The sequence below is a fragment of the Cucurbita pepo genome, chromosome 3 (assembly GCF_057944985.1).
Source record: "Cucurbita pepo subsp. pepo isolate OVF chromosome 3, ASM5794498v1, whole genome shotgun sequence".
Classification (NCBI taxonomy): Eukaryota; Viridiplantae; Streptophyta; class Magnoliopsida; order Cucurbitales; family Cucurbitaceae; genus Cucurbita; species Cucurbita pepo.
This window is the reverse complement of record NC_141800.1, coordinates 16,035,811-16,054,487: the sequence shown is the minus strand read 5'-3', so window position 1 is coordinate 16,054,487 and position 18,677 is coordinate 16,035,811. Positions and strand designations below refer to the sequence as shown.

The 18,677-nt window shown below is 34.9% G+C and overlaps 3 protein-coding genes and 1 long non-coding RNA gene across 9 annotated transcripts; 2 read left to right on the top strand and 2 right to left on the bottom strand.

Annotated features, from left to right (window-relative positions):
- Nucleotides 1–127: 127 nt before the first annotated feature.
- On the bottom strand, nucleotides 128–1,532 carry LOC111790822 (E3 ubiquitin-protein ligase). Its single transcript, XM_023671891.2, has 5 exons — nucleotides 1,254–1,532; nucleotides 979–1,136; nucleotides 776–822; nucleotides 595–702; nucleotides 128–497 (listed from the first exon to the last, which is right to left on the bottom strand). Exons 1-5 carry the CDS (start codon nucleotides 1,346–1,348, stop codon nucleotides 438–440), a joined length of 468 nt encoding a protein of 155 aa, XP_023527659.2. The 5' UTR covers nucleotides 1,349–1,532; the 3' UTR covers nucleotides 128–437.
- Nucleotides 1,533–3,066: 1,534 nt separating this feature from the next.
- Nucleotides 3,067–10,987, bottom strand: LOC111789894 (uncharacterized). Of its 5 annotated transcripts, XR_015420428.1 has the most exons (6): nucleotides 10,906–10,987; nucleotides 10,689–10,758; nucleotides 10,470–10,611; nucleotides 4,981–5,084; nucleotides 3,224–3,319; nucleotides 3,067–3,109 (listed from the first exon to the last, which is right to left on the bottom strand). It is a non-coding gene; the product is annotated as an uncharacterized LOC111789894 (long non-coding RNA). The 5 variants fall into 5 exon arrangements; XR_015420425.1 differs by having other exon boundaries at nucleotides 3,224–5,084; XR_015420426.1 differs by having other exon boundaries at nucleotides 3,067–3,319.
- On the top strand, nucleotides 6,779–8,393 carry LOC111789893 (protein LATERAL BRANCHING OXIDOREDUCTASE 1-like). Its single transcript, XM_023670612.2, has 4 exons — nucleotides 6,779–7,120; nucleotides 7,200–7,447; nucleotides 7,548–7,875; nucleotides 7,958–8,393. The coding sequence occupies exons 1-4, from the start codon at nucleotides 6,875–6,877 to the stop codon at nucleotides 8,216–8,218; spliced, it is 1,083 nt and encodes a 360-aa protein (XP_023526380.2). The 5' UTR covers nucleotides 6,779–6,874; the 3' UTR covers nucleotides 8,219–8,393.
- A 2,435-nt stretch (nucleotides 10,988–13,422) lies between the features above and the next one.
- Nucleotides 13,423–18,121, top strand: LOC111791384 (uncharacterized). 2 transcript variants are annotated; one of them, XM_023672697.2, is made up of 3 exons: nucleotides 13,423–13,567; nucleotides 14,585–15,403; nucleotides 15,843–18,121. In XM_023672697.2, the coding sequence occupies exons 2-3, from the start codon at nucleotides 14,585–14,587 to the stop codon at nucleotides 17,442–17,444; spliced, it is 2,421 nt and encodes an 806-aa protein (XP_023528465.2). In that variant the 5' UTR covers nucleotides 13,423–13,567; the 3' UTR covers nucleotides 17,445–18,121. The 2 variants fall into 2 exon arrangements, with proteins under 2 accessions (XP_023528465.2, XP_023528464.2); XM_023672696.2 differs by lacking the exon at nucleotides 13,423–13,567 and having other exon boundaries at nucleotides 13,583–15,403.
- Nucleotides 18,122–18,677: the final 556 nt, after the last annotated feature.

Below are 18,677 nucleotides of genomic sequence, written 5' to 3'. Positions count from 1 at the left end.
CCTGCTTCTGCATTAGTTGATTCTTATTTACTTGTGGCTTCCTGATTTTGGCATTAGATTATGCTTAGGGATCAACCCTTTGGATTAGAAGTCTAGAATATCAAATATAGTAGAAAATTCATTGGAGTAGAAGAAGAGCCATTTAAGCATGGAATTCTAGAATGATCAAATAGGTAATAGTAAGTATTCAAGCAATTGGATTAAAAGAAAGTAGAAGCTAAAAGCATTCTTTTGCTAGAGAAATCAAGTCAATCGAATGTTTAAGATTCGTTAATCTGAGACTCAAATAATCCTCTTAACAAATATCAGGAACAGCAACCCTGTAGGGCTCAGTAGCTTCTTGATTCAAAACACAGCATTTTAACTCCTTTCAAGTTATTCCCCAATCCAACCTTTTGAAATCTGAATATCTCCAGTTGTGTTAGTTGTGTTTCTGCTCACAATTTCAACTTCTTTTTGGGTCTTTTCCCAACGCCACACCCGGAATCCTCAACAATCTGCAGTAAAATCACCACAGGTTTATCATGGAGAAATGTATAGAACCAACACCCAGAATACACAGAGCTTAAAACAAAACATTGAAGGGATTTCAACCTTTTTTTGCTTTTTATTCTTCTTAGTTTTCTTGTTCTTGTTCTTCTTGTTCTTGTTCTTCTGTTTTTTAGGCTCAGAATTCATGGCTTCCCCATCGTCAAAAGAGGCCTACATCATCATCATCCGTTAAATAAGTAGTTCTAGAATGATAAAAAGGGCAAGGAATCCTGAAAGGAAAAACCTCAGGGTCATCGAAAGTGTCCACATGGCGAATATTTGTGCCAGAACCTGAATATAGAGAAGAAAAGGAAAGTTGATTAGTAGTAGTAGTAGTAAATTTATGGTCTATGTTCTTCATGATCTCTACAAAAGCAACCTTCCTTGCAACAAGAAGAAGAAAAACAGAGACAAGAAAAAGGGGGGGTGGGGGTGGGGAATACGAACTGGAGAGAACAGAGGCCTTGGCATTCCGAACGGCGAGCTCCAAAATCTGGGGATTGATAGAAGACAAACCATTAGGATCTTGATGCAGTTTCCTGTCGAGAAACTTGGCGAGAGCCGCCGCCTTGTTTGTCTTCAATGGACCACCAGGATGAGCCAACCTTGGAATTCAAAGACCCATTGAATTTAGGGATGAACAGAAAGAGAAAACGGTAGGGGATGGGGGATGGGGGATGGGGGAGGGGGGAGGGGGGAGACGAGAGCGAAAGAAAGAGAACCTGGGGTGAGATCTGGAGGAAGTGGGTTGGGATGGGAGTGGCGCGAATTTGCTGCCCCGTAAAGCTCGTCTTTCTTCTTCGCTAAGATCCTCCATCCTCCTCCTATTATTATTATGCCCTTATTACTTTATGGATTTTCCCTCAAATCTGCAGTCGGATGCTTTCTTTCTGCGCCTTTTACCACATCGCCCTCTTCCCTCCCTTCCTCTTCTCTATTGGAGATGACCGGGAAAACTCCTTTTTGTCGTCTCACTGGGCGGGAGGCTGAACGACGTGTCGAACTTTTTTTTTTTTTTATAAAATTTATTAAATTACAAGTTTACTCAGTTAAACTTCCAATTCGCTTAGCTAGTTTCTAACTTAAACAAGAGGATAACTTGATTTTAAAGTAAAATTTATTACTAGTAAATATTTTTCGCTAGGGTTTATTTCATTATGTGTTGTCGTCAAGTCTCAATTTTCACTCTTATGAGTAATGTTTCGTTCCTCTCCAATTAATTAATGTGAGATCTCATAATCCATGTGAGATCTCATAATCCATCCTGTTGGAAGTCTAGCATCCTTGTTAGCACACTGTTCAATGCAAGCCCACATAGCCCGTTACGTATCATCATTAAGAAAAAGTGTTTGTGTGTGAGTCAAACAAACGTAAACATTATCGGGAAAAACACTTTTACCACTTTTTCATTAAATTAATTAAAACGAATAAACTTCAACTCTACACACAGACAAACAAAACATCTCTATTTCTCATTTAGAAAGCGATTAATTGTTATGATAATCAAACCACAGAAATTCAATGAAGAATTTTGAGGATGGTCAGTGTCTGCGTTTTCTAGCACTCTCCAATCCCAATTCTCGTCTCCTTAGTGAATTCGCGGTCGTCCTTCCTTCAATGATTTCGAAGCTTATTAGGATAAATAGGAGACGCTATCTGTATTACTTTTTCGAGCTCATTAGCCATCAAATCAGTGGGCTTTCGACCCGAGATTGAGTTCTAGTGGTTCTTCTCAAAAAGACTAAAAGCCGAACTTGTTAGTGTTGAGGAATACACAACTAAAATAAAAACAATGAAAGACTTAGGTCCCAAAATAGAAATACCAAAAACTACTAGGAATTGACAATAGTACAATGAAATAAATGATTTAGTAGTAAGAAATAGTGAGATATTCCAGAAGAAATTAGTAGAAAGAAATAATCAGATATTCAGGAAGGATTTAGTAGTAAGAAATAGTCGGCAACCATGGAACAAAACATTCCTTACAAAAGTGTGTAAACCTCTCCTCCGAACCAACAATAGTGGGCTTAAGCTATTACATTACGTATGACTTTCATATTTTTATTAAATAAACATTTAAATTCTTAGTTGAATTAAAAAAAAAAAAAAAAAAAAAAGTTTTTGTTTTGTTTTAGAATTCAAATGTTTCTTTTAAGAAAGATGAAATCATTGGTGAAGAAAATGTGAGAAAACAAACACAAAATCAAAACATTAGAGGTCTCAAAAATTAAAAAAAAAAAAAAAAAAAAGCTCTCTATACAATCTCTAATTTCCTCAAGAACAAACTTATGTACTTAAAAACACATGTACAGAGGAAGGATCAGAAAAAGGGCAGTAAAGCTCGTGTCCTTTTTTGAGGGCCATTATCAGTGGGCATGGAGACGTAATGAGGCACAATTGAATGCTTTGATCACATCCCACTACTACCCTTATTAAAAAAGTAAATCCAACCACTATCAACAAAACATATATGTCAATGTGGTTTGTGGCCCACTACCACAATTTGGGTGTTGAAAAGTTTTTGGAAGGAATGGGTCATCAATGAGTAGCATACTTTCCTCATTAAGCATTATCTTCCCTGAAGAGAGAATTTCTAGTTAAACAAATGATGATTGTCTTGAACAAAAATAATAAGATCTGTTTCAAAAACATAATGATAATGACAAGATTATGAGTCATAAGATTGGCTCACATAACTCTCAACTTCAGAGCCATCAGCAACAAAAATAACAGGACTCTACAACTACACCCTGAAAACAGCTACTAAACAAAAACCTCCAAAATTTTGCTGCAACAGGAAAAGGGAACGCATGCAATTAATTAATATAAATGTCAAGAAGAATTAATCATGTCAGGGAAGAAACAAAGCATCAAAAATCATAAATACTCAAGTGTGGCATGTGGTAGTATTGGCTAGATCTTTAAATTTTCTTTAAAAAAGTGTATATACTAAATTCTTTAAACGTTTAAACATTAAGAAATATAAGCACATTCTTCAAAGTTTGATAAATTTGTTTATTTTATTCAATAATATATTTTACTAAACTCAGAGTAAAGATGTAAAATCTTGAAATCTAAGACTAAATTGAACCAAACTCAAAATTCAATAGTAAAAATGAAACATTTTAAAACCTAAAAACTAAATGAAGAAGACACACAAAACTCTGGGATGAAATGAAAGTATTTTTCACTTGGTAACTAAACACAAGGGGTAAAAATCATCAGGAAAACGACACAGCCAAGTAATTTCCTGTTGAGCTTGGAATATATTCGATTCCTTGTAAAGGAAAAGAAAGAGAGAATCTTACGAAGCCTCTATCAGAACAAATAGCGATTCCAAGTAGCAGTGAGTACCAGTGGTCCAACATGTTCTGTTCTACAATCATATCATAATAGACAAAAATAGTAATTCAAAGGAACTAGAGTTCTAGGAGGATTTAGGAGTCATGTACAGTGTCGTTAAGGAAAGGCTGCCTTCGCCTAAGGAGGACCCCCACCCCTTTCCACTATGTACTTTCAGATTCACCCAATTTGAAGCCAGTTTTTATCAAACTTTACAAAAACAATGATAATAATTTTCATTCATCATAGAATCCATCATACACTAATAATAGAGACTCATGGTAAGTTAACTGAAATTCAACGAGCTCAAAGAACATGAACAAGAATGATGTCTTAATTCTTTTACTAGTAATATCAAACCTATGTTTTCTTTTCACCTTCATCGATACTTTCATTCAACACTCATAGAATCAAAGATGTGAACATTTGGTTGACACCTAAATTAAAAGTTTTGTTGAGACCCCTGGGGGAGAAGTGGAAAGGGGTGGAAGGCAAAAGCAAAAGATGATTTATGACAACACTAGGATGGATGGGTAGCAGATCAGAAGCCATCAAAACAAAAAAGAAGACAGAACACAACATGGCCCCTACTAACTGCTGCTGCTGCTCAATACCACTTCACTTCAGGCAAGGCAGTCTACCAGAGTACATAAACTATATATCATAACTTTACCTTTTAAAGTATTACAAAATTTATAAAAATGTTTGAAAATTTGATTAAAAAAAAACTAATTCACTATTAAAGAATCTTTTTTTAAAAAAAATATCTAGACACACGTCACTTGGAAGAAATAGACTTTGCATATGAGTAGGTTGCATTTTGTAGATAGCCAGATTGCATGCACATGTCAAGTAGAGTGACATAACAACCTGTTCTAAGTACGTTAAAAAAATTTAACAGATTAAGAGCAAAATTGAAAACTTATTAAAAATTAAAAACAGAATTAAGAATCACCAGAGAGAGTTGTATATTTCCACTTTACCAAATTCCATTTCTCTTTAAACCCACCTTCCACCGCCACCACCAAAAGGAGAAAAAAAAAATTCAAAAAGTAAAAGTAGATTTCATTTCAGCAAAGATGGAAGAAAAAGTTTGCAAAGACGTACACTTGTCTTTTGTTGCCTAACTAATGCCTTGTGCCATCAACTAGGTGTAAAATCTTCTCACATGGATGAACTTTGAATATACCCGATCTGACCACTGCTGGAGCCTGGAATTAGAACAAAAAGACTTTAAACCGTAATATAATCTACTTCAAAATTCAATCAGCAACTCAGTACACAATTCATCATAGAAAAGTGAATGGTATTTCCTCAGTCAAATCCTGGTTCTTGTACAAATCGAAAGGGACCTTTAAAATATATTCGATTTCGCGTTCCCTTTTCAGCCGTAGAAAATGGTAAAGAGAATCTTGAATTTTAGTTCCATGGCAAACAAAGGTAAGGCCACTTGCTGCTTTACTACCCACTCATATCACTACACGTAAAAGGAACTCTACTTCTTTTCTCTGTCACATTATATCAGCAACAACTAAAACGTTTGAGAGTGTGAAATTATTGTTAAATAAAATTAAGAGAAAAATACATTTTTAATTCCTAAGTTTTCAAGTATAGTTTTCATTTAATCTCTAATAATACCCTTAAGACCTTTTGATTTCGATTAGGTCCAATGCCAAAAGTCTATTGGCATTGTGCAAAGCATTCTCTTCTTTGAGGGCTTTGAAAGAACAACAAAGTGTTCCAAGATAAGCCCCTCTCCTTTTGAGTCCTCTTGGCTACTGATGCAACACAATGCTTTCTTGGTGGTGTACGAATCCTACAAAATTCTTTCGTAGTTCCAACCTTTCTCGTGTTTTTTAACAATTAGAAGACTCTTCTTTGCTAGGAGGGTAACCTCTATTCCTTGCCCTTAGGCTGTTCTTTTGTCTCCTTAATATATATATGTGTGTTCTCTAACAAAACAAACTGAACTTTCAAAATCAAAAAGAGAAAATATTTAAAAATTTAACATTTAGAAGGGATTAAAAAAAAAAGAAGCTAAAATTAATAAGTGGGTCTGCATGTAAGAGGGAGGAACTAGAAAATCCATGGCTCAGACTGGACCGAGGTCAATTTGATCGGTTTCAATTGGTAAAGTAAGGTAGGTTTAAAATCAAATCAAATATGTCAAGGCTTAAATAAATTACAGGAAAACGATACAACAAAATACAAGTCTCGAATAATGCACCAAATTCCAATGCCCCCACGAATCTCAAGATATTTAGAAAAGAAAACGAAACAATAAATAGCAAATATTTGTGGCTAAATTATAGAAAAATATCTTAAATAAATTACCGGGGAATTTTAATTTCTTTTTTAAGGTTGAATATGAAGGCAGTTTTTTATAGTTTAAGAATATTTTTTAAGCAATTACTAATGGTTTCCGTCCATAAACTAGTAGTAAGGGTATTTCTAAACTTATTCTAAAGGCATTGTGGAAACTTTTAATTGTTGAACTCTTAGAGTTCAAATTTTTAAAGGAAGTATTAACGATTTTTTTATTAAAAAAATTAATAGAAAAGGTATTTTAATTTTTTCTTTTTCTTTTTTTTTTGTTGGTAATAATAAAACTTTGGAATATTTTAGAGGAATTTTTTATATTTAAATAAAATTTGGTTTTTTCTCAAAAGTTAAATAATTTTTTTAAGGTTTAAATAACTTACGGGAGAAAAACATATGCAAGTGGTAATCCAAGTGTCAAATGATGCCCCAAATTCCAATGTCCCCATTAAGACTAATATATGTGTGTGTATGTGTATGTATGAGATAGAACTCTAATATATTATAAAGAATTAAAAAGGAAATAATGCATCAAGTAGCTCAGTTTGTATGCTTGGCTAGCTCTATAAATAGGGGCTCACCTTGGGGTAGGGATACTTGCACTCCAAGTTGGACTTCCAAGAGTTTCAACCTTCATCTAAATTAACTTTTTCAGAACTCTGTTTCTAACTCTCCACTCTCTATGGCTCCAGTACCTATTTCTCCAATCAACGTAGGACACATTGATGATGTACAAGAACTCAGAAAGTTTAAGCCTAACACCATTCCCCAGAGATTTATCAGGGACATACAAGAGAGGCCAACACAAGCAACAGCTTTAATCTCATCCTCTGACATTCCCACTATTGATTTATCCAAGCTTCTAAAAGGAAACAGAGATGAAATTTTGCACCTAATCTCTGCATGTGAGGAATGGGGATTTTTTCAGGTAATAACTGATTATTTGTTTCCATTTCAATCAAAGCTTAAGGCAGGCTATGGGGACTAATGCCCTGTTGATCTATTAGGTAATCAATCATGGAATTGCTCTGAACCTACTAGAAAATATAGAGGGGAAGGCAATGGAATTCTTCAGGTTACCTTTGGAAGAGAAACAGAAGTACCAAATGGCACCGGGCACAGTTCAAGGATACGGGCAAGCATTTGTGTTCTCAGAGCACCAAAAACTGGATTGGTGTAACATGTTTGCTCTGGGGGTTATACCCGACTCTATAAGGAACACTCTATTATGGCCAAAGAAGCCAACTAACTTCAGGTGGGTGTTCGGTTGTTCTTTTTCAAATACTGTTCCCATTGTATTAACCATCCAGTATCTTAGTACTATACACCTCCCTTTTTTTTTTTCTTTTTTGCAGCAATACTGTGGAGATTTACTCAAAAGAAGTAAGAAAGCTTTGCCAGAATCTATTGAAGTACATAGCTTTAGGCCTTGGACTTAAAAAAGACTTATTTGAAGAGGCGTTTGGGGTGGCCGTACAGGCAATAAGGATGAACTACTATCCACCGTGTTCGAGACCAGATCTTGTTTTGGGGCTAAGCCCACACTCCGATGGAAGTGCTTTAACTGTTTTGCAGCAAGGAAAGGGAAGTTCAGTAGGGCTCCAGATCCTTAAGGACGACAAGTGGGTTCCTGTTCAACCCATCCCAGATGCATTTGTGATCAACATTGGCGACACAATGGAGGTACTAATGAATCTTTGTCTAAAATAGAAATGATTTATCTCAAAATGGAAACTTAACTCCTTTCTCATTGATACATATGCAGGTTGTTACAAATGGAAGGTTCAAAAGCGTGGAGCACAGAGCAGTGACTCACAAGCACAGTGACCGACTTTCTATCGTCACATTTTATGCTCCTGGCTATGACATAGAGCTTGGACCAATGCAAGAATTCGTGGACAAGAAAAACCCATGCAAGTATAGAAGGTATAATCATGGAGAATACAGTAAGCACTATGTAACGAACAAGTTACAGGGAAAGAGAACCCTGGAATTTGCGAAGATTCCAACCAAAAACTCCTGCTAAAGCATCCACTAACTTTCCACCTAGGGATACCAATGCCAGACACTGTATAGAATTTAGCACAACAGTTTGTGACGTTGGCATTAAGGAAAAAAATATCAGTCAACGTGCAGAATGTACATCATGTCTTTACTTATTTCTCAATTTAAATGGATTCTACTGTCACGGTTAATTCTTACCTAGTTAAGCTTAGTAAGTTTTGACAATTTGGTTGGGTGTCTCGAAGATTTGACTCTTCTCTTGTCAAGTCATGTTTGTCTTTGTGGATTTCAATCAAATAGCAGCTGTACTTCGAAGAAAACAAGAGTAACACGACGAAGATGTCCCTTTTCAACAAGATTCTTACATACGAGAAGATACATGTGGGAACCAACAACATAATATCCCCACCAGAGTTAATGGACGAGGCCTCTATGATTATTATTTTGGCAAGAGAACGTCTAGATGGTGGCCAAAAAAGAGCTCATAGAATATGAATATGTTCACATCAAGTGCTTCAATTGAAGCACAAACCATATCACTAGTTTCCTTTTTGTTCTTAATGTTTAATTTAGGTCTTAGTGCTAAGAACAAGTAGTCCACAAAGCAAAGCATGATCAGACCGAATATAATAATGGCTTGAAAAAACAAATCAAAAGAGCCTGTGTAATAATGGCTTCATACTGACCCACCACGAAGACTGGCAGGTTAGTAAAACAGTGTTTCATCCACCACAAGTTAAATCAGAGATTGGCAGAGAGTGCCAATGCAAGTAGTAGTGTATCCATTGGTTAGAAAAAGTTCAATGGGCAGAGTGGTTGCAGATAAGAGTCCACATGCAAAGACCAACATATCTGATGAAATGTCTTGGAAGAGATGGAAGAATGTAAGTTGTGAGTTAAATATTCTAGTGACATCCTGAGGTTTAATTTTACAAGGATCCAAAGTCAACAAACTTTTTGGTCGGTGATTTTTTAACAAGTATTTGAGGAGGGAAAAACACAAATTATACAATGGAAGAAAAAAATAATTTTAAAACATCTTATTGTCATAGAAAAATCCTATATCTTGAAATTAATACATCTGGTTGAAGATAACTATACTTGCGTTCTTCTTGTGAATGGTATACATAAGATGGAAAAGAAAATAAATTTCGAAAGTCAAAAAATAAATGGAGAAATTGAAAGATGAGGCTATATAATGATTATTTATCTCCATATTTTAAACCTTGTATCCTCACCATTTTTCAACTCTAAAAGCTTTAAATGATATCCTTAAACTTTAAATTTAGTTACCACAAAATATAGGATGTAAAACTTTATTTGGATAGCTATGACTTCAAATTAATGCTAAATTGTAATTGTTGTTAACCTGCTAAATCCTAATGAAGAGGACTTTTTATCTTTATTGGTAAGAAACTAAAGTTCTAGATGGTGAGCTTCAATCGGAGTTAATGGCAAAGGCTTTGCATAATAAATTTAAAAGCTAAAGGTAATCAACGACAAAATTCCTCTTGTTGATTAACAAATTATGAAAGGTTTGGACAAGTACAAATATCAATAGCAAGGTCCAGATGAACAAAGTGCATGCTGTCATGTTCATATTGCTAGTGCCAATACAGATATGATGAATGTCAGCAGTCATAATCAGTCAACAAAAGCAATTAAAAAATGGTTGCAGCAGAAGAATTCCTTATCATACCACAATTACCATCCAACTTCATTATCAATCTCACCTAAAAGATTGCTAAATGCATCATGTGTATCAGATGAATGCTAAAATTATCATGGACATTAGCTCATGTCTTAGTATGCAAACTAGAAGCTAATTATCATGTTAATTAGAAAATAAAACTTTCAGGTGGTATATTTCTCTTTCATGATACATAAATAAAAGGTCTACCGTAGAAAAGCATAGAAAACTTCCGAACAGAGGAAAACAGATCATGAAAGGGAACCAAAGAATCATCGGAATGTGGCTGCAGTTATTGTGCGTGAAAAAGGACCAGAACCCACTAAGAGATGATCCAATGCTCACGTTTTTTAATTTCACTCTAATTTCCATCGGTAATAGTGGAAACGTCAAATAACCCTTCACAGGAACTATTTTCTTGATGTCATGATCTCAACTCGGGCCCCAAAATCCCACCCTCGAGAAACTTTATTGAGTTGCATTAGTCAAACATGACTATTTCAATGATTGAGATTCATGATTTAAATTTCACAAGAAAAATTAAAAGATGCAAGATACTATTTGTCTAATTGCCTTTTGATACCTCATGATTTGGGAATCTGAAGAGGACCGTCAATTTTGCTTCACTAACTTCTCCATTCTTTCTTCCACTACTCCATACAATTGCAATCCCTCACGTTTTCGTGACATCCTACGCACATGCCGCTTTTCATTCATTTCGAATCCTGACCATTACTGTTCGTTCATATCTCAAAAATAAGAAAGATTCATGCGCGAAAATTAACAACCGTAAAAACCTCACCTCACAAACTGTATTGTAACGAATTGACGCGGCATTGCGGAGCGTTTGGGCCAGATGTTCCATCAATAGCCTGCAAATTTCGTAGAAATTTCAATATGAATAATGGCATCTTATCTAAACTTCCTAAATTTTTCATTAAACCATATGTATTCCCACGATTGTTCATCTTCATGATTACCGATTACTATTTTCCCTCTGAGAGAGATAGAGCACGAACCTTTGGCGCCAAAAGAACTCTCAGAGACTCTTCAATGGCGGAACCGTCCGAGAGGAAGAAGCTTATTGAGCAAATAATAAAATATCATTAAAATTTACAAAAATTAAAGCTTTATTTTCATCCTTTAATTTTTACCATTTACCAATAATAATAATAAATTAATAATAATCGTTTGGCCCATAATCTTTCTAAATCGAGTTCCGGCTAGCATCGTTGCGGGGACCACCTCAGTATACGATCCCGTTGCGGGGACCACCTCAGTATACGATCGCGCGGAGTAACTATGAGTCATATTACACCTAAAGCCAACTTCAATTCACCAAACCAAGGTTCATCTCGTGTAGTAATCACGGACTCGTACACAGATATTGAATAGACGTTTGATGTATCAGACTCGACCTTATCTTTCAGAACACGTATTCCCATCCGTGTCGCAACTGATTCAGTAAGCTACGTGTACAATGCACGGAGAATTACTTTCTTGACAAAAAATATAACGTCTTAATCAATGCTCAAATAATTACTTTATTGATATGATAACTTATGTCCTTACCGACACTTTAATTAGAGACGTTTGTTTACTTAATGGGGTCAGGGCTCTACAGGAACACGCCCGGGATGAGGTGAAAAAGCTATGTTTAAACAAGTAATAGACGAACAACGAGAGATTTCTCCCCGTTAGTTATATGAGAAAATTCAACTGCTAGCTAACGCAGGTGAACATGTTGGTTCCCGAAATATCAATGTGCAGTTCACACGTGTGAGAATGCCTATTTTTATGCAAACTTTAGGAGATTTTTATTTATTTAACTTTAATAATAAAAAAGGATTTTTCCCCTCTATTTATTTATTTATTTATTGCTCAATACTTGGGCTTCTGGACTGCGGCCCATTTAACTTAACTGTTATGCTAAGCATTGGGCCTAGCATCATCAAACCTTCAAGCCCATCAACGCCTCTGGGACAAGCCGAATTTAAAATAGTTGTTTTTCTTTTATTATTAATATTATTTTGTCGGCAAGCTGTCTTTATTTTATAATTATTATTCAAAACAAAACAAAAAATGCAGCATAAATATGTCTGAATAGCTGTTTTTAAAACTCATTTTATAATATATAAAATAAATTTATTTATTCAATTTTAAAAGGTTTTGTTTTAAATTCAACCATTTTCTCGTTAATATATATATATATATATATATATATATATATATATATATATATATATAATCTCTCAAATTAATTTTAAAAATAAATAATCGAAGCTTTAAGGTGTTACTTAATTCATAAGAATAGCTTTGAGATAGGGTTTTGTCACTTTTGAATATCTTACATGATTAGTACGATCCTACGTAACCGAGCTATAACTCTAATACATAAAATGAAACCCATCAATCATGCTCGATAAAAACGAATAACATCAATAAAACCCTAATTTTCGTTAAAAGAAAAAACAACCCTTCGCCTTCAACGACCTCCAAAGAATAAGAGGGTGCGCTCCCACCGGCCGAGGTTGCAAATGGATTACAAAAATCTAATAATCAGTACATTAAATAAATAAATAAATATAAAAGGCGTTTTTTATTCTTTATTTTTATTTTTTGAAGAGATAATTGTTTTTTAAAAATTTAAAATCACAAAAAATAATTTTTAACGGAAGAAAAAAAAAGCAGAAACTTTTATTAAACGTGAATCATAAGCGATTCCAATATATAAAAGACAAAAAACATTAAATACAATGGCTACAAAAGTGTTTAATTAAAAAAAAAAAAAAAAGCAAAAATTAATTTTAAATGGTAAAATATTAGGTCGAAAACGTTTTTTTTTTAATAATTAAATTTTTATTAAATCGACAAATAACAACCTCCCAAATCATCATCGTTTAGAAGTAAATCATATATTATTTATAAGTTATAATTATAATACGTATTAATATATCTGTCCAATTGCATTTATTAAATTATATTTTAATTTTCCTTTAAACCTTTTATCCATTATATTTCATTTATCCGACTAAATTATATATATATAAAAAAGGGACAATTTTATTTTTTGAATAATGCTTTTAAACTTAATTTTTAAATATTTTCCTATTTTGTAATAATTTTGTTAATTAAAATATTTGATTTAATAATGTTTTTAACTTTTTAATTAAAAAGCCCAATGTGTGATTTCAAAACATTTTTTTAGAAGAAAATAAAAATTCAAAACCATAAAATAAAATAAAAAAAGCCAGATTTACTTCTCCACGCGCTACTCCGCGAGTGCACCAACACCTCTCCGCCGCCCGCCACATATATTCCAAAAGTAAAACCTCCCCAGGGCGTTAAATTCCGCCGTAACATACACATTCAGCAGACGTGGCAAGATGTGATTTGCCGTACAGATTATTTGCCATGGACCCGCCCGTAGACGGTAGTCGCGCCACTTGATTCACGCGCCATCCGACGCGCGTGGAAAGAACTTATCTCCGTCCATCGAAATGGACCTCAGCCTCCTCTCTCTCTCATATTTATTTTCTCTCTCCGAAGCACAGAAACCAGTTCGCGTTTTATTTTCTTCTTCTTCTTCTTCTTTTTCTTATATATATACTGTCTTCGTCGTTGTCTCGGCTTTCAATTCTGGATTTCTCGCCATGAAAGCGTAGCCTTGCCATAATCCAGGTACAGTTCTTCTTTCTTACGAGTATAATTTACGAGTATTTGCGTTTTATACTGTATTGAGTACTCGTAGATTGTTTCGTGGTGGTTCGTTTTCTGTAATTTTTTCACGTTTGATTCTCTATCGTATATGGATTGAAGAAACTCGAGGACCTATCTCATGAGTTCATAGATACAATATGGTTTCGCTTCGTAAAGGCAGAAGAAATTTCACGCCGGTTTTTGAATTTTGTTCTGCTGTGTTTATTTTGTTCGATTTTTGTCTCAGTGTTAGCGAGAGCTCTTGAGTAGATTACCTTTAATTTGTGAGATCACATTCAGATAATCTCGGAGAACGTATTTTATTGAAGTTGTTTGTTTGTTTGCAATCGTCTTTTTTCTTGTTCTCTTGGGGCTGTTCTTTTGCTGCTTGTATCTGAGGTTTCTGGAGTTTTTTAATATTCAAGTCTAGAGTGGAGCTACTTTTTAAGTCTGTTAATGTGGGGACGTGTAGTTGTTTCGATTCTTCCTTTGGGTTCAAAATATGGATCTGGATATGATTGCGGTGAACTGAGTTTGGAGTACTGTTGCGTATCTCTTCCTTTGCTTTTAAGGGATTTTTCTTTTAAAAATGTATGTAGAGATCTTTGTATCGTGTTCCTTGTTTAATTTGGATTATTTGAAACGCTGCTTTTATCTCTAAATTTTGTGTTTTCCCACTTGACTGAACATGATTTGTTATGGTAGGTGTTGACGAAAAAATTTCTGTGTTCTTCTGAAATAGCAACTTCAGAATTCGATCTGGTTTTTCTTTTGCATTGGTTTTTGCACTTGGAATTTGTTTCTTGGAAATCCTATTTCTTTGGTTAATTACTTGGGTGGATTTAATTGGTTGCTAATGAACGTATGTCTGTATTTGGATACTCGTTCATGCTTGATAAAATCTTGCAAGGTTAATGTTTCTTGATATGCTAATTATAGAATCAGTAAAGATAAAAAGATATGGTCAAGCGGTTTGCATGTTGTGAATGGCTTTTGCAGATGGACGTTGTTCAAATAAAAAACCAAGGTACTTGCGGCAAGGATATGTCAGATGAGCAGTCTGTTTCTCCAGAAATTTCAAGTACATGGGATGACTTTGGAGAACCCGAGGCTCTTCCTCGAATTGGGGACGAATACCAGGCAATAATCCCCCCTCTTGTGGTCAAATCAGATGATTTTGGGCTCTTGAAAATTCAAGCTGGTGGTCTGCATGATATTTACGTTGGATTTCCTGCACCATTAGCATATGTTTATGACGTTGAGATTTTGAAACAGAAGCAACATAATGGCAGTGATAATTTTGTTATGGCATCAAACCAAAGTAAACATCCGACTGTGACTGAGAAACAGGATGTTTCAGAAACTCAAGAAGTTAAATCTTGTGATGACATGACAAATAAGGATTCGAAACGTGCAACGACTTCATGCAATTCAACAAGTTTTCGGCTTCAACAAGAAATGAAGATGGAAATGAAAGAAAGCAATGTTGGTAATGGTCAATGGTTGATTCCCGATTCCTCTTATGATTCCTGGAGCGACGTAGAAATGGCGAGTCTTCTCCTTGGACTATACATTTTTGGTAAGAACCTCATTCAAGTGAAGAAATTTCTTGGAACTAAACAGATGGGTGATATTCTTTCATTCTATTATGGGAAATTTTATGGATCCGAGAAATACCGTAGATGGACGGTATGTCGTAAAGCAAGAGGCAAGAAATGTATATGTGGACAGAAGTTATTTAGTGGCTGGAGGCAGCAGGAATTGTCATCTCGTTTGTTGTCCTCATTGTCAGAGGAAAAGCAAAATATCCTAGTGGAGGTAAGTTGATATACTCTGATTTTGTAGCACAAAAGAATCAATATACACATTTCTATTTCAATCTTACTAATGGTTTATATACTCTTGGCCTCAATAACTTATTCACTATTGTGAGGTATGTGGTGCTAATAGACTTGCTTTAACATTTGACTTCTGCTACTCTCCCTATCGGTCTCGTAGCTTTGCTCATCTCCCTTACTTTACAGTCGTCCCAAACGAACTCAATCGAACAATATATGTGGCACAGAGACATAAGAAAAATGTCCTGTCAAACGAGTGGCTTTGTCTTGCATTTTTTACTTGATTCCTATGTTACTGATAGCTTATGTTAGTGTAAAATAGACGTTTCTTTGTTGTTAATGTAGTCTTGACCTGCTTGGAAATTTTCAGCAGACGCCTGAAATTTTATAGCTTATCTCAAGTTTTGATGCATTGACAGGTTTGTAGGGGATTTATTGAGGGTAAAGTACGGCTGGAGGAATATGTATTCTCTTTGAAAGCTACAGTTGGGTTGAATGCCTTTGTAGAGGCTGTTGGAATTGGTAAAGGAAAACAAGATCTTACCAGCACTGCCATGGATCCAGTTAAGTCTAATCATGCTCATCCAGCCCGGCCAGAAATACCAATTGGCAAAGCATGTTCCACACTTACACCTGTTGAAATTGTCAAATTTCTCACAGGAGATTTCAGGTTGAGCAAAGCCCGATCAAGTGACCTCTTTTGGGAGGCTGTTTGGCCTCGCTTGTTAGCAAAAGGCTGGCATTCTGAGCAGGCTAACAATTACGGTACTGTCGGTTTAAAGCACGGTTTGGTGTTTCTGATCCCTGGTGTGAAAAAATTTTGCAGACGAAAACAAGTTAAGGGAGAACATTACTATGACGCCATTAGTGACGTCCTGAGTAAGGTTGCTTCCGACCCTGCGCTTCTCGACCTCGACATTGTCGACAAAAACTGCAGTGATAAGGAAGAGAGCGAGTCGTCTGGTCAGCAGCGTTATTGTTATCTTAAGCCACGAACGCCCGTTCATAGTACAAATACAATGAAATTTATGGTTGTTGATACAAGTTTGGCTGATGGAAGCACATTCAAAGTTCGAGAACTACGAAGTTTGCCAATTGAAATCATAAATACCTATGTTTCCAAGAGTCAGTTTGAAGATGATGAACAAATTTCTTCAGAGATTTCAATGGATGATACTCATTCTGATAACACTATGCATTTTAATAAGGAAGTAAGCGACATTTCCAAAGGCACAAGAATCAGCTTGGATGAAAAAGTTCATATTGATGAGGAAACTTGTGTAGGTAATTCTTCAAACAAGGTGTCTTCAAATGATAGCCAACAAAGAGAGGCTGTTCTGCACCAAATGAGTCAGGGAAAGCCAAATTCCGCAAGTTGGGAACTAAACACTTGCGGTCAACAAGTAAGCTGCAATCTAATTAAAATATTCACAGATTCTGAGCTAAAAGAGGAACACAGTTCATCTGATCATTATGATTTAAGCCCCAATATTCTCCTTCAAGTTGATAATCTGCCCCTGTCTTCTTTATCCAAGAGAAGTACAGTTATTAGTTATGTGGATGATCCTACTGTTGTTGAAGCACCACGAAGTAGACATGTACCTCGTACTTTGATTGATCTTAATTTGCCTATTCCTCAAGATTCCGACAGCCATGGAAGCTCCACCATGGAAGTAAAAGGACAGAAAACTAGACCAAATAAGTGTTCGGAGAGCCTCGATGTTTCAGAACGTGACTCGTCCATGATTTCTCGAAGACAAAGTAATCGAAACCGACCTCCAACCACTAGAGCCTTGGAAGCTCATGCTTTAGGACTATTGGATGTAAAACAGAAGCGAAAGAGTAAGGATGTCTTTCTAGAGGAGAATTATATGTTGGGGACTTCTTCCCAGCACGCTCATGCAGCAAAGGTGAGACACCTAGATAAGTTTGGAAATGGCATTGTGGATTTCAAATTAGAGGACAGGGAAAGTAGTGTTTGCAATGACAATACTAACATGTTCCATAAGCTGGAAGTTTAATCTGACAGAGAAGTATCCATATAGGCTTACTTTCTCACGAGATCGAATGATACTTCGTAACCATATTCGATTCATTTCAAACTAATCTATTGAAGCCTCGTGGTGAGCCGAGTCACCTTGCAACTCCCATGGCCGTCGTCTGCTCGTCCTGTGGAAATTCAGATACTAAGCCTCTCTACCATATGAACTTGAATTAGTTGCATCTCATCAGTTCGAATCTTGGTCGATGTGTCTCTTCGATTGCTCCATTCTCAAACTCCCTTGTGTTTTGCACCTGTATAGTGTCCAGTGGTGAAAGTAGAACTTGTCTCATTGGTAATGGCTTCATCTTCCCACCCTCAGAAATAAAGCTGACCCTTGTTCTAGCTCGTCAATCCGTCTACGACGAATGTAAATACAAAAGAAAACGTCGGTCGGGTAGGGACAAAGATCTCAGAATCAACAGCAGAAGGTTGCTGTATCTGTTCCTGTTCAGAGCATACAGATACCAGAAGCTAAATTGCCAATACTGCAGGTACCAAATTCTTATCCTTTTACCTTTGGAATGCAAGATGGATAACGTTATATTTTATTTGTGTTTGAAAAAACAAAAGATTTAGACAAAGAAACAACCATAAATGTGGATTAACTTAGACGCAACTACTAATGTTAAACCGTTGGATTTTGTTTGATTTTGATTGGTTTGTTGAGTTTTTTTTTTTTATAATAATGAATTGTTGGTGACTGAATTAATTAGATATTAATTGAGATTAATAATTTTTATATAATATTTATTTATACATTTTTTTTTTTTAAAATTTAGTTGAGATATTTGTTGGTATGAATCATAATTATGAGTAAGAAGAACTTTAGGTGGGAAGACCAAGTCTCTTCCATTTCATATTTATTTTTTAAATTTAATGCATTTTTTTTTAAAAATCATGATGACATTTTCAAAATTGAAAAAAAAAAAAAAAAAAACTTGATAATTATTTGATTTTTAATTTTTTAAAATTAAAGTTATGAACACCTTTTATTTATTTTAAAATTCAAGTCAAAATTTTAAAAAATATATATAATAATAATTTTTAAAATTTGTTTTTGTTTTTGTAAGCTAATGGTTTATATTTTTATTTTTTTAAAAAAAAATTAAACTATGATTAAGAAATAACGCAAGTTGATATATATATATTTTTTTATAGTTTTAAAAATGTCTTCGATTTCAAGAACTAAAAAAAATATTAAATATTTATA